At 38.5% G+C, this 16,487-nt stretch overlaps 1 protein-coding gene across 2 annotated transcripts in view; it reads right to left on the bottom strand.

Moving 5' to 3' along the window:
* SWT1 (SWT1 RNA endoribonuclease homolog) overlaps window positions 1–16,487 on the bottom strand; it is a 106,917-nt gene that overhangs the window by 86,684 nt on the left and 3,746 nt on the right. For both annotated transcript variants that reach the window (XM_027611347.1, XM_027611346.1), the window contains exons 3-5: window positions 13,626–13,706; window positions 10,774–10,832; window positions 4,403–5,132 (exon numbers count right to left, since the gene is read on the bottom strand). In XM_027611347.1, coding sequence (XP_027467148.1) covers window positions 4,403–5,132; window positions 10,774–10,832; window positions 13,626–13,706 — 870 coding nt within the window. The remainder of the gene's footprint in view (window positions 1–4,402; window positions 5,133–10,773; window positions 10,833–13,625; window positions 13,707–16,487) is intronic.

Raw genomic sequence — 16,487 nt, 5'->3', positions numbered from 1 at the left:
ACTGACATTTGGCATTGGATAATTCTCTGTTTTAGAGAATACGATGTGCATTATGCTGTTTAAACAGTATCCCTTGCCTCTACCCACTAAATACCAGTAACATGACTCCTTCCCAATCTTGACAATCAAAAATGTCTCCATCAAGTCAACAGCCAAATGCTCCCTCTCAGGTAAATTGCCCCTAGAAGAGAAACTGCCCCTAGAATAGAAAAGCCTCATTCTATTAAGTCAATGAAACAAGGTGGAAAGTCTTTAAAGTTTACTCATTCATATATACATTCCTGAAAATATTCATGTTCTAAGAATAGAACTACATGCCACCCTGAGAAACAGAAAGAACCATGGCCAAGATAAACAAGCTGACCTTCAATGGGAAATTTTCACCCAGAAGTAGCTGACCCATTTCTAAAAGTGACATGACAAAAAAAAAGGGAACCTGAAGATTAGGAGATGGCTGCAGGGAAAAAGCTGAAAACTGCAAGAGTTGTATTCTACAAGGGTAGAGGGCCAGAGGTTTGTGTTTTAATTTTCTCTTTTAGCAGAGGTTGAAAATCTACTAATTCCAAGTTTTCACTGGCACTTTTGCTAAGAAGATGGGACTTACCTGACCCTCTGTACAGGTAATAGGGAACTCAGAAAAAGCCACTACTAAACCATATCATCTTCTAAGAATTCTCCAACATAACACCAAACTCACACATATTTTACAGGCAGCTATACATGGTATAAATTACATACGCTCTTTAAAAAAGTGTATCATACGTTGCTTTCCTGGGAATTCGGCTGCCATCCTAACTTCCCAACATCAGTCCTCGCATGGTATATATAACACCATATACATCACACACAAAAGTTCCTAATAGCTTTACTGTCCCCATGACCCTGGATTTTACAATCCCTTCTCCCTCTGACTTTAAATCTCACCAGATCCCTAAGGTCCTCTCCGGCTAAGAAGTGCCAAACAAGCTAGAGATTATTATCAGAATTTCCTACAGTACTCCTGATATTTGAAGTCTTATTGTTTACTTAGGTCATTACTACCCTTCACTGTCTTTGACCACAGGCCACTTCCAGGGACGTCAGTAAATTTTCTATCACTCCTCCAAACCAGGAAAGTTCTTGTCAGTTGCTCCTGAAGACCTCTCCCTATTAAAAGAGAAAGTCTCAGTGGGCATTTATTTAACTGTTTGCCTCCTCCTACCATGCTTTAGTAAATAAATGAATTGGGATACAGCCCTCCCTGGGGATGGCAAATGGGAGTATCAATAATGAGAGTGACAATGGTTTTATCTACTGGAGTGATTCTGACCTGAAAACCAGATTACGCTGCTTCCCTGATTATGTTTCAGTGGCTTTCCATACCCTCTGCAGGATACAAAACGAAACAAAACCTTTCCCATGGGATACAAAGTAATCCATTGTCTGAACCCTGGCTTCCTCTTCCACTTCCTCTCCTATACACAGATTTCCTACACATCTCAACTCTAGTCATACGGAACAACTTAAGTGCCCATGTACACTCTTGTCATGCAACCTCACGACTGTACCATTAGGATGCTGGCCCTTTATCCTGGTAGGACTCTTATTCCTTGCTCTACACACCCTTCACTACCAAGCGCAAGAATCTCCACCTTGGTGAGCCTTTCCTGAACTCACTCCCAAATTTATACTAACACCAGCCCAATTCTTAGTGCTCTTTTATTTCACTGAATTGCAACTGTATTTGTCTACTAATCTGCCTCCCTGGGCACTTCCTAAGGGTAAAGATCATCTTATTCATCTCTAAATCCCTAGAACCTAGAAATGTACCTAATACATAACAAGTAGCTTTAATGTATGATGAGCTGTTGAATTGCTACCTCATAGGTCTGTAAGGATTTAGTGGGATGCTGTTTATAAAAGTGTCCTATAAACCATAAATCTTAGAACATTAGTTTGCAACGGTGAAGGGAGGGTGCAAAGGGGTCTCTACAGAGGACTATAAAACTTAAGAAACAAAAGAAGCTATTTTCTCTTAGGAAAGCATAACAGGATTACTAAATAACAGGATTACCAAATCCAGAAAATAACTATTATTTCCTTATAAAGTACACTCATCATTTTAGGAAGATAATTATCTATTGAGGAACTCGTGGGGAAAACAACAAATGTAATATTAAGAAGATTAGCTACTGTCAATAATATGCTAAAGAGAATATATTCAAGATAAGAACAATATTTATTTGCTGTTCCTGTGTCTAAATGACTTTAAGTCCGATAAGACTGGTATCAAAGGAACAGTTGATAAGGAGTTTTAATTCCAGTAACTGGAAAGTAATCATGCAAAAATTGCTTCTCCTACAACTTAATATTCATGCTATGTACCTCTTTTGATTTATGTGGTAATTCTATTTAGAGACTAAAAGAAAACTGTAAGGTAGGGGCACCTGGGTGGCTCAGTCAGTTAGGCGTCTGCCTTCCGTTTGGGTCATGATCTGGGGGTCCTGGGATCGAGCCCCGCATCAGGCTACCTGCAGTGGGGAGTCTGCTTCTCCCTCTGCCTGCTGCTTCCCCTGCTTGTGCTCCCTCTGTCAAATAAATAAATAAAATCTTAAAAAAAAAAAAAGGAAAGAAACTGTATGGTATACTGCAGGGGACTGCTCATGCTGTTCTTTAGATACATAGTACAGGGTAACGAACATCAAGCAATGACACGACTGCCTTCGGCTCAGGTCATGATCCTGGAGTCCCAGGATCGAGTCCCGCATGGGGCTCCCTGCTCCGCAGGGAGTCTGCTTCTCCCTCTGACCCTCTTCCCTCTCGTGCTCTCTCTCTCTCTCTATCTCATTCTCTCTCTCAAATAAATAAATAAAATGTAAAAAAAAAAAAGATGTTCAACGAACATACTCCCAACTTCAAATTCTATTCTCACATTTTACACTAGAGAACTGCTTATAACTCAGAAAAACTGGAGCTTTAAGAAAGCAATAAAAAGAACAAACTCAATTGTTTCCTTCTTTGGACTCCTTCAAGTTCACTGAATAAGAAGTACTCTCTCCAGCTCTTCCAGCCTCCCTAGCTACAATCCCTCTGTTTTTCCTAAGAGTATCTTACACTGCAATCTATAGTCTTCATTCCTAAAAGGAGGTGGGCTCAACCAGCCTTGTTTTAAGATTTTGTTTATCTTAGAGACAGAGCACGAGCAGCAGGGGAGGAGAGGAGGGGGAGAGACAGACTCCACACTGAGCGCAGAGTCCAATGCAGGGCTCAATCCCACGACCCTGAGATCATAACCTAAGCCGAAATCAAAAGTCGGCCACTTAACCTACTGAGCCACCCAGGCGCCCCTCAACCAGCCCTGTTTAAGAGCAGGCTCTAAATTTCAGTCTGTCAAAAGTTCTGAAGTTCCAAAGGTTCAAAAGTTCTCTTAAAGGTAAATAATGTTATTTGCCACACAAACAAGGCTTTAGAGATGAGGTTCTCAAATTAGTCCACATGCTGATTTACTACATAACTTAAAAGCAAAATAGATGTGACAAGTTTTCCAACCTGGATCTCTGTATATGCAGTTCCCTTTGCCAGAAGCATCCTTGCTTCTCCCATCCCACCCCACCTGGCCTTCATCTGATTAACTCCTTTTCATTCTTTAGCTCTCAGGTTCAATGTTACCCCCTCCAGTAAACCTTTCTTAAGGATTCCTTCTACAGTGTACCAAAGCCGTTACTCCCGGCTCTGTATTCCCATGTTAAGTGATAGGTACTTATCAGACTTAAGGTGATCGACTGCTTGTGTGTCTCCTCACATGAAGTCCCTGGAAGCAGAGACCGTGAATGCAGTACCTGGCATACTGTAGCACTCCAAAAATAATTGTCAAAGGAATAGCTATTCAGAATATTGACCCCTGGATGTTCTATAGTACCCAGGGTTACAGAAGAGCCTAAGAGATGGTCACAGTGCTTTTCTTTTTTTTTTTTTTAAAGATTTTATTTATTTATTTGAGAAAGAGAGAGAATGAGAGAAAGCATGAGAGGGAAGAGGGTCAGAGGGAGAAGCAGACTCCCTGCTGAGCAGGAAGCCCGATGTGGGACTCGATCCCGGGACTCCAGGATCATGACCTGAGCCGAAGGCAGTCGCTTAACCAACTGAGCCACCCAGGCACTCGGCCACAGTGCTTTTCTGAAAGGACTGTCTGTAACTGCTTCTGGCTACCTTTTCACACATCATCTTCTATTACAGATCCTTGATACTTGCCAGGATATCTTCCTAAGGAGGTTTGGCATTAAAGGGGTAAAATAAAGGAACTAACATATAGCTTCCTGACTAAACTGGTCAGCTCTCTGATCTTACTCATAATAGAAACAACTCAAACCGGACTATTAAAATTCTTTCCTAAAACCTACATTCTCATTTTGCACCACCTTACCTGGATTAAGTTTTCCCTGGAATTTGAATCACTTTCTTGATGCTCATGATGGTTTTTTCCTTTCCACTCATGAACAGCCTGCTTAGACGTGGAATCTGAAAATAAACGTTCACTTTTGTGCCTGGTCAAATTTAATGAAACTTGGGAGCCTTCGAGGCCTTTTTTCTCCTGCTTAGACTTTGACTTGTTAGACTCTAAACTGAAGACATTTTCTTCTACAAGCTTCTGGAGGGTATCATGGGATTTTACTGGGATTTTGAAACTGATCTTCCTTCTTCTAGATTCAAGGGGTTCCTTAATTATCTTGTTGGAATTATAATCCTGAGGAAAATGGATTCTCTTGAATTTCTCTGAAACACATTTTTCAGAACTGTCCCTAAATTTCTTGTGCCTTTCTTTCTTGAGTTCTTTCACCTTCTCCCGCTGAGCGAGTACATGAGGCCATTGTTTTTCACTTGCCTGGACTTCAGTTTTAGGTTTTACATCTTTGGCCATCTTAGGACTGCTAAGGTTTTTAATTCCATGGTCAGGCTTACTCCTAACATTTGTCAATTTAATATCTTTAAAATCTACACATTTACTTAGGTCTTTTTTAGTTCCATGTGAACAAGGACTCTGTGAAATAATTTGATTAGCATTTGAATATGATACTTCTTGGAGCTTAACAGGGCCTTGGGATGAAGAATTGATTTTTGGTCTCCTTCCTGGAGGGTCGGTTTCTACATTCAATCTGTAAAGCAGCACAGAAACCCAATTATTATATTAAATATTATCATTGCAATTATACGTAATTATACATAATATTGCACTGTATTATTTCAGTTAGGAAATGACAGAACTGGTCTGATTCAACTTCATAAAAAATAAGAAATGGCTACGTTAAGAAAGAAGTGAAAGAATTACAAATGGTGTTGGCATAACTGGTCTATTTGGACAAAAACCAAATTTACAGCTTTATATAAAACCATGCAACATAAATTCCATATAGATTAAATACTTAAGTGCAAAATAATTACCAAAATTGCTATACTTCATATTAATTCCTTAAAAACCATAGGGGAAAAAAGGGAATATTTACCTGATTTCTTAGTAAGGAGCTTCCTAAACTTAAGAGTGGTGGGAAAAATCACAAAGGAAAATAAATATAAATGACTATTTATGGGGAAGCCTGGCTGGCTCAGTCGAAAGAGCATGTGACTCTTGATCTTGGGGTCATGAGTTTGAGCCCTAGGTTGGGTGTAGAGATTACTTAAATAAAATTTTAAAAATAAATAAATGACTATTTACTTTAAAACTTTAGCGTATTAAAAAATAAAATTTTTTAAACTAGGAAATGGTTGTTATATATGTGTATATATATCATGTTATGTTATATATATGTGTGTACATATATATACTATAAGGTTTATTTGCCTTAGTAAATGAAAAGCTCATCAAAAAGTACTGACTCTAGAACAGGACATAAACAGAAAATTGCTAATGAGGAAAAGGGATTGGCTAACAGATATTTGGGGGAAAAAGTTTGACTTCCCTAGTAATCACAGACTTTCTATTTTAACAGCATACCATTTTCTTCTATCAAATTAGCAAAGACTTTAAAATAACATTAAATACTGGCGAGGGGTTGAAAAATGGACCCTTTCATGGTAGAAATGCAAAATGATATGAGTTCCACAAAGGTGGGGCACCTGGGTGGATCAGGTGGTGAAGTGTCTTGATTTCGGCTCAGGTCATTGATCTCAGGGTGGTGAGATTGAGCCCTGCATCAGGCTCAGCATGGAGCCTGCTTAATTCTCTCTCCCTCCCCTTCTGCCCTTCGCCCCCACTCCCCTGCTTGTACACTCTCTCTCTCTAAAAAAAAAAAAAAAAAAAGAGTTCTACAAAGGAATTTGAGGGGTGCCTGGGTGGCTCAGATGGTTGGGCATCCACCTTCGGCTCAGGTTGTGATCCCAGAGTCCTGGGATCAAGTCCTGCATTGGGCTCCCTGCTGGGCGGGGAGCCTGCTTCTCTCTCTGCTTCTCCCTCTCTCTCTCTGACTCTTATGAATAAATAAAACAAAAAAAAAAGGAATTTGATAATTAAGAATTCTAAAAATGTTCATATTCTTTGACTTCCTAGTAATTCCCATTTTAGAAATCTACACCAAGGTGAAAAAAATTAAAAATGGACTAAAATCTTTTTTAAAATTTAGGATTATTTATAATAGCAAAAAGTAAGATAACAGGGTAAATTCTAAAATTTTGGAAATGACTAAGAAATATGCCATTCTACCAAAATGATAGAATATCATGGTCATTTTAAATGATGTTTATGAAAGTTTTCAATGATCTAACAAAACATGTTATAATATTAAGCAAAAATCAAGCAGGGCACAAACCTGTATATATAATGTGGTCTCAACAATTTAAACAAATACAGTAAAAAGTTTAGAAAGGAATATGCTAAAATGTTAGAAGTAGCAATAGCTAGAGGTGATATTTTCCTGCTTCATAAAAGTAGATATTACTTTGTAGTCAGAAAGAAAGGTGAAAAAATTTCAATGAAACACAATGCATTAATTTATATCAATAAATCCTTGAGTGCCTGTCACTCTGCTAGGACCTGAAGGCCGTGGAGGACACATCCAATAGAGTTCTGACCCAATTAGCTTACAGTCTGGTAGGGGAGAAAGAGACACTAAACAGTTGATTTCTCAAATAATTATATGAGCAAACTATAAACACCTCAGAGTTTTTATAGGGTTCTACCTGAGTCTTCATTGGATTTTATTTTCTTTCCATTATTATTTATCTGTTAGTAAATGATGATAAAACAAAACTTGAAATTTTAATAGGGCTCTGGCTTCTAATAGTATACCACGTTTAAGATGTCAACTGTATTAAAGAAAAACCAGGAGAACAACACACAAAACGTAACTCAAAAATATTAATGGGACCCTGTAGTTCTCTGAGCATTTTCATATTCTTTTTTAAGATTTTATTTATTTATTTTTGTGAGAGAGAGAATGAACAAGTGGGGGAGGGGCAGAGGGAGAAGCGGACTCACCGCTGAGCAAAGAGCCCAATGCGGGACTCGATCCCAGGACCCTGGGATCATGACCTGAGCCGAAGGCAGACGCTTAACTGACGGAGCCACCTAGGTGCCCCTTCATATTCCTTTTTATTTGTTCTTCACAGCAACGCTGTGCTGCATGTTTTATAGCCATCTATGCGCCACGGTCTGTATGGTCATAATTAATGAAAACTCAGTAATACAATACCTTTTAAAAGACCAACAAAATTAAATCTTAAAACTACCTCTTATCAACTAGTCTTGCAAAATACTAGATTGTGATAAAGCAGTTTTATATTTGTAACCCAAAATACTAAAGTTCTGATATCTTTTTAGATGTAAGTTAGACATGGAGCAAATACTTATTTTTTTAAATACTTATCTTTTATGAATGACAGTATAAAATCAATATTCAGCTGAAGTTGAAACACCATCCTAGACGAACTCTTGTCATATAATAATGTGAAATTTTGTCAAAACTTTATTATTATACTTAGACTATGTAAAAATTTAGTAGCCATTTTAAAATATGATATACTTCAGGAACAATTTCTCAACACTATCAGCTGTTAGACTGCTCTGTTGGTCATCATAATGTTCACTTAGGATACTGAATTATATACTTAGTTTCAACTTAGCTCAATTGAAGAATAAATTACTTTTTGGCTAATTCTGCCAATAATGGGTCTTGCTGGTGGCAATGTTGCCAACTATCTAACGGTAACTGAAGCAAAACTTCTCACCTCTTCAATTCCTGGGCTTAAAAAGATTTGGTCAGTCTTTTTAATCATCAAGTGGTCAATCATCACTGGTCAATCATCAACAGTGATGATGCAACTTAGTGAAGAAATACCACAAACTGAAAGTGCACTGCTCAGGGAAATGCTTTCTGAATATTTTCAAAAGCATACTTAAGATTGTTGCCCTTAATTTAAGAAACAAAACAGATGAACACAGGGGAAGAAGGAAAAATAAGATGAAAACAGAGGGGGAGACAAACCAAAGAGACTCTTAACTATAGGAAACAAACTGAGGTTTGCTGGAGGGGAGGTGGGTGGGGGATGGGGTAACTGGGTGATGGGCATTGAGGAGAGCACATGATGTGATGAACACCGGGTGTTATATGCAACTGATGAATCACTGAACTCTACCCCTGAAACTAATAATATAAGTTGATTTTAAATTAAAAAAAAAAGATTGTTGCCCTTGCTGATATTTTCATTGCTAATACATCTGTATGTATTCAAACCACGGATTGAGAATTGTGGTAATGGAACGATGTAAGTAGCTTTCAGGGTGACAAAATTCTGATTTTTCATCTGCACCCTCAGCTTTCACTGCACACCAATTTTGGAACCATCCCTAGAGCTGAATAGGGAGATTTTTACAGAAGATGCCATATACCATAAAGAAATACTTATAACCTTTAGGCAAATAAGTTTGTTTACTTCTCCAATGAATAAACAACAACAGCAAATGAACCACATTCAATGCAGGCAACCAATGGTTGTTAGAAGTTCTGCACTGTTGACACTGATGTTTGCAAAGCACAGTAGGACAGCTTTCTTTTGTCCAAGCAACCTTTTCAGTATATAATAGCTCCTATCCCATATTGTTAAAACACATGACAAAGCAGTTTTAAAATATCTTGTATGCCATATAGTTTGTCTTTGACAAAAGAAAATTTCACTACAAGTTTTATCTAGAGAGCTTACCAATAGCTGAAAGCAAATATTCAGATAGTAATAATAAATCCAAATGCCACGCCTTGTTCACATCACTGACGTCCTTACTCTCAGTAGATATGATGATAACCCACACAAATGGCATGGTCATTGATCACACATGGGTTCAGGAATGCAAAAATGCTGCAGTAGGCATTTGACTATTCAGTGTTGCAAGAGATGAAGCCAAATAGCAGATTTGGAGTAAATACTGAAGCCAAGGTGCATTTCATTGCATCCTTGGAATAGTTTAGATCCTATTCTCAAAATAATTCAACAATATTGCTATTTCTTCCTCCCAAAGACTATGTGGACAAGTCTAGGGGAGTAGTATATATAGATCAGAAGTCTATTCATTCCCTTATTCGTATATATAAAATCAAGGGCTAAAAAATGTGCCCTTAATAAGGCTAAAGGTAACTAGTGAAAAACCACACAGTGTTTTAGAACTTAAAAAAAAAAATACTAGGAAAAAAGGCATTAAAAATCCATTTTGAAAAAGTTTAGAAACTAATAGTCAGTGTAATGTGAAATATATAACAGAATATACTTCAACAGATAATAATATAGGAGCAAAGTAGCACAAAGAAAGAGGAGGAGATGATTCAAAAACAAAAACAAAGAAAAACCAAAAGAAAAGCCAGAGGCAAGCTGAATTTTTTGTTTTTAGCAAATACTAACTAAGCTTGTCTGGGAAGCAGAACTTTTATGTATATATTTAATGCCATCTGTATCATTTTCTCATAACTCTTTATTTTTAGAGAAACTATCATCTCATCAACTTTCATCATATGTTATACTTTATATTTACCCCATTAGTGGCAAGAAATGCCTTCACCACAAAGTTCTCTGAAATTTTTATCCAAGAACACAGAAACTAAAGAAAAATAATCCCCATTATTCCTACCATTTTTCCCCAAGTTCTCTAGTTGTAGCCATATCCTATTTAAATAACACAGTTTTAAAACCATAACAATTCCATAATTGACATATTCTCTTCACAGGTGATATATAAAGATAATTTATCTTTGTAACATTTTTAAGCCAGCCACATAACTTCTTCTATTATTATCTGTAACAGAGTTATGTATCTTATAAGGGTGTGTCAAAATCAAATCACCAGAGATAAAAATCTGCATTTTACTTGAAAGTGTCATTTACATAGCACAGAATTGTGATAGACTTTTTATTTCACTCAACTTTTTATTAAATTTACACTAATATTAAGGAAATTCAATAGTCAGGGGCACTGGGTGTCAGTCTGTTAAGTGTCTGCCTTTGGCTCAGGTCATGATCTCGGGGGTCCTGGGATCGTACCCTGAGTCGAGTTGGGCTCCCTGCTCAGCAAGGAGTCTACATCTCCCTCTGCTGCTACCCCCCCACCACTGCTTGTGCTCTCTTGCTGTCTCTCTCTCTCAAATAATAAAATCTTCAAAAAAAAAAAATTCAGTGATCATAACCTGTGCTAGAGCTAGAAATACTGGCATGAAATCAGTACTAGTCAAAGTAAACAAAAAATTTTGCAAATCAAAATATTTAGTCTCACAATTCTAAGCCCCCCAAAGTAAAAGATATCAACAAAAAGGAGGAATTTACCTTTTCAGTTCTTGTCTTCTTTTTACATCACAGTACAAAATGTCTGTATGATCCAATTTCTGAAAGAAAAAAAAAATGTATCATTTAGGAAATAGAAATTGTGCACTGACACTATAGTTACAGGAGAAAGAGACTGGGAGACAATATATTTTTCCACATCTATGTGTTACTGAATAGACTGACACATTTATTTATTTAATCTTTTAATAACCCTGAGACAGGTATTATCATCATCCCCATTTTATAAAGTACTCAAGGCTCAAACAGAGAAAAGTTATCTTCCTCAACGTTACACAGCAAGTCAGCAGCAGAGCCAGGATTGAAACAAGTTCTCTCTACTATCTCTACTCTCCCAGTCTGTCTCTCCATGTGCTCTGGAGATACAGGCCTAGGCACAAAAGAAGTAAGAGAGAAACAGGATATAGCCCCTGTCCTAAAGACTTAAAGAATAGAGAGAAGACGGATATGTATGAATAATCTAATGAAAGGACATACCTAAGTGTCAAAGCAATAACAATAAGTTGTAAAAGAGTTCAAAACACCAAGCACCAAAAGTTGGAACACACTTAGGAAAAAAGATGGACAAAATATATGCTAAAGATTGAATACAGATTAATAAGTAAAAGTTTTTCTCAGCTAAGAAAGCTTAGGCATTCTAAGATACTGGAGATGACTGGTGTAAATTCAGCAGAGAGAAAATAAACCAGCCTAGTTAGAAGCAGAAGGGCCGTTTTCAGGAAGAAAAAAGAAAACTGGCTAGTTAAGGTGTGACCAAATTTAAGAGCGTCTGGAATGACAGACTAAAAAGTGATTTTTCAACCGGAGAGAAATATATTGAAACCTGTGTTTTAAGAAGGTTAATACAGAAACAATAAATTGAAACAGCAGTGTCATTATACAAATACAAAAACAAATCCTTAAAAAACCGAATTCTGCATTCACACAACCTTCACAACTACTTTCTCTTATTACCCCCGACCATGTAGCTATCCTGACATACACCTAACTTCAACTTGAATGTCGTGAGTTCTTCACCAATCACCCTAGCTTGCACTAGCTTAATGTCTTTTTTAATTATTTGCATGACTCCAGACTTGGTTCTGTTGCTATTAACAATTTGGTGTCCTTGGACAAGTCACTTAACCTCCTGGACCTTAATTTCTGAATGTGAAAGCACAAACACTACATATCTGCCTTGGCTACCTGCAAAAGATATTATAAAGCCAAATATAACCATATATGGGAAAAGACTTAAAAACTCTCTTAATACTTGCAAATGACATATCATATAAAGGGTTAATATCCAAGATCTATAAAGGACTTATCAAACTCAACACCCAAAAAACAAATAATCCAGTCAAGATATGGGCAGAAGACACGAACAGACATTTCTCCAAAGAAGATACACAAATGACCAACAGACACCTGAAAAAATGCTCAACAACACTTGGCATCAAGTAAACAAATCAAAGAAAGAAAAAAAAATGTATCCTTTAGGAAACAGAAATTGTGCACTGACATTGTGCAATGAGATATGGTATCTGATTGCACTGAAAATTGTGCAATGAGATACCACCTCACACCAGTCAGAATGGCTGAATTAACAAGTCAGGAAACAACAAATGTTGGCAAGGATGTGGAGAAAAGGAAACCCTTTCCAATTTCCCACTGTTGGTGGGAATGCAAGCTCGTGCAGCCACTCTGAAAAACAGTATGGAGGTTCCTCAAAAAGTTGAAAACAGAGCTACCCTACGACCCAGCAATTGTACTACTAGGTATCTACCCCAAAGATACAAATGTAGTGACCCGAAGGGGCACCTGCACCCAATATGCATAGCAGCAATGTCCACAGTAGCCAAACTGTGGAGGGAGCCCAGGTATCCATCAACAGATGAATGGATAAAGAAGATGTGGTGTGTGTATACACACACACACACACACACACACACACACACACACACACACACACACAGGAATATTACTCAGCCATCAAAAAGGATGAATATTTACCATTTACATCAACGTAGATGGAACTGAAGGGTATTATGCTGAGCGAAATAAGTCAATCAAAGAAAGACAATTATCATACGGTTTCACTCATATGTGGAATATAAGAAATAGTGCAGAGGATCATAGGGGAAGGGAAGGAAAACTGAATCGGAAGAAATCAGAGAAGGAGACAAACCATGAGAAACTCTTAACTATAGGAAACAAACTGAGGGTTGCTGGAGGGAGGTGGAATGGGGGATGACGTAATTGGGTGATAGGCATTATGGAGGGCACGTGATGTGATGAGCATTGGGTGTTATATGCAACTAATGAACTCTACATCTGAAACTAATGATGTACTATATGTTGGCTAACTGAATTAAAAAAAAAAACCTCTCTTAATTTATATCCATGTTGTCTAACCCCGCATGATAGGGTCTACCAGCACAAAGAAATAACTTGATAAATGCTTTTTGGTGAGTAGAAGGAAGGAAGAAACCAAACACTGGTTTTCTTTCTGTTGGCTATCACAAAGTATAAAAAGAAAGAGGGGCGCCTGGGTGGCTCAGTCATTAAGCATCTGCCTTCGGCTTGGGTCATGGTCCCAGGGTCCTGGGATCAAGCCCTGCGTTGGGCTCCCTGCTCGGCGGGAAGCCTCCTTCTCCCTCTCCCACTCCCCCTGCTTATGTTCCTTCTCTTGCTGTGTCTCTCTCTGTCAAATAAATAAGTAAAATCTTTAAAAAAAAAAAAAAGAAAAGACGAGTAGAAAAGTAATGGGGGAATTTATATCATAAACCTTCTAATTACACATTAAAACTCTAATATAAATAATATGTAGTTAGTTATAGTATACAAACACTCACCAGTCTTCTCTTCTCTGATGAAACAGACCTTACACAACAAGCTGAACTAGTAGAACTTGAAGTTTTTTTCTCTGTCTTATCCTAAGAATGTCATTTGGAAAAAAGAAAAGCACAAAATAAAGCACATAAGACAGTGTTATTTAATCATTGTTATCATAAACTAACATTCTACATTCATAATAAACTTCAAGGGTGGGGGGAAATGTTTAAAGGCACACAAACTTTGGTAAGAGGGAGGGAAACTCAACTAGAAGGAAGACTCAAGTAGAAATCAGAAGATCTAGGCGCTCCTGAATTAGAGAGGAGACAGGACACAGGTGCTACAGCAGAGGGCCAGCTGACAGCTCAGATAAAGGCGTTGGGAGGAGGCATTGCCGTGGTGGAACTCAGTCTTCTACAAAGCAAAACCATATATCCAGTCATTTCCCAGGGGATCCAAGCTTCAGTAGACCCAGGACAAACATATTTTGAGGACCTACCGTGTATCAAAGACATTCTAGACGGTGGGGACAGATTAATGAAAACAAAAGTCCCTGCCCTCATGGAGGCTAAAATATCGGGCAGGAATTTACAAATAAACAAGTAATATATTTAGTGAGTCAGACAATGTGCTGGAAAAAAATAAAGCAGAGAAAGAGGACAGGAAGGGCTCGGAGGTGGGCATGGAGGCAGCTGCACTTTTAAACAGGGTAATCAGAAAAGGCCCCACTGATAAGCTGACATCTAACTGGAGACCTGAAGAACTGAAGAAGCCATGTGACTATCTAGGGAAAGAGTTTTCCATTCAAGGGCAAAGCCCCTGAGGCAGGAATGTGCCAGGATTTATTGCTGGAATAGTAGCAAGGAACCACAAAATGGAGAAAGCAATGGGAGAATGAGAAGGAGGCCAGATGGGGAGGGCCAGTTGTTTTGCTGGCCCCAGCTAGGACTTCAGCTGTTACTCTGGGTGAAGTGGGAAAGTACCAGAAAGTACTGAGCAGAGGAGTGACATGATCTGACTTACATTTTAATAGGATCATTCTGGGGGCTTGCTGAGAAGAGAACAATGAGAGGCAAAGGTGGAGGCAGGGAGATAAATTTGGAAACTACTGGAATAATCTGGGGAAGCAAGCTGATTGTCTGGATCGTTGTGATAGCAGAGGAGGTAGTCGGACTCTACATTATTAAGAGAAAGCTGATAGAATTTGCTGATAGACTGGATGCAGGTAGGGGATGACAACCAAGATTTTGGCCCAACCAAATGAAAGAATGGAATTGCAATTTCTAAATAGGGTAAATGAAGCTGGGCACTTGAAAGGTTATAGTTTAAGAAGATGAAGAGGAATCAGCAAAGGACATTTCAAAGCAGTCACTGTAAATGTAAAGGAAATGTAAAGGAAAATCAGGAGAATATGGTGTCTCAAAAGCAAAGTGAAGAAAATGTTTCAAGGAGAAGGTGCAATTGGCTATGTCAAATACTGCTGATGGGTCAAGTCAGAGGAAGTCTGAAAATTGACCGATGGATTTAGCAACATGGAAACCGCTGCTGGCCTTGATGAAAGCATATGTGGAGGAGTGATGGCCTGAAAAAGTCTTATTCAAGTAGGTTAGGAGAGAATCGGAGGCGAACTGCAAACGGCATGCCAATTATTAGTGCCAAACTGGGGAATATATAAATCAGAGACACCATGATACTGTATGGCCATACTCCAGGGTCCCCTTTCCTTTTTTTTTTTTTTAAAGATTTTATTTATTTATTTGAGACACAGAGATACAGAGAGAGCATGAACAGAGGGAGAGGGAGAAGCAGGCTCCCCACTGAGCCAGGAGCCCGATGCGGGACTCGATCCCAGGACGCTGGGATCATGACCTGAGCTGAAGGCAGACGCTTAACCATCTGAGCCACCCAGGCGCCCCAAGGGTCACCATTCCAATTATCTCTATACCCGGGAGGCCAAATTAGTAATCAGAAAGTTAGTAAGCAAAGAACAAACACCAAAAAGTGTAATGATCCCTAGAATACTTTATCCAGGTCATCTAAAGGCCTCATGAACTCATCTGCTAGCACAGAAATCATTCCCTACTTCCATAGGGAATATTCACCTTTGCTAGACTTTAGTCTCTCATTGTGGATGGTATTACAGCATGAACATTGTCTAATTCTGATGATGCACTATACAGACTATTCAGAGAGTTTATAATAAAACTAATTGCAGGGGGTGGGGCGCCTGGGTGGCTCAGTCAGTTAAGCGTCTGCCTTCGGCTCAAGTCATGATCCCAGGGTCCTCGGATTGAGCCCCACATCAGGCTTCCTGCTCAGCGGGAAGCCTGCTTCTCCCTCTCCCACTCTCTCGCTGTCTCTGTCAAATAAATAAAAACTTGTTTAAAAATCCTTAAAAAAAACTAATTGCAGGGGTTTTTTTGTTTTGTTACATCAGTCACATTGCACTCTTGCGTCCTGGAGACAACACTCAGCTCAATTAATTGAATATCCTAAATTTCATCTAGTAAAATACTTCTTAAAGCAGTGTGAGCATGCATTCCCTACCCTTAGCCTCCCCTGAACAGGATAGCCCATTCTGACTGATGAGCATATAATCTTATTCAATGCTGAGTAAATGACAAAGGTGATGTGCAAAAAGGTCTACTGGTGAGTCATTTCTATGTAAAGGAGAATCTGGGGGACTTAGAGTCAAGTCAGGAATGCCTAGGCAAATTACTTACGTAAGCCTCAGTTCTGGCATTTGTAATAATTGGGATAATAATGGTACCTACCTCATACAGTTGTGAGCAATCAATAAAATGCAAGTAAAGAATGGGGGAGGGAGAATGGGAAAAACAAATTACTTCCCCTGGGTCAGAAGGGCAAAACAAAACATTCAC

This window comes from Zalophus californianus, chromosome 10 (genome assembly GCF_009762305.2).
Source record: "Zalophus californianus isolate mZalCal1 chromosome 10, mZalCal1.pri.v2, whole genome shotgun sequence".
In the NCBI taxonomy this organism is placed as follows: Eukaryota; Metazoa; Chordata; class Mammalia; order Carnivora; family Otariidae; genus Zalophus; species Zalophus californianus.
This window is presented reverse-complemented; position numbering and strand designations above follow the sequence as displayed.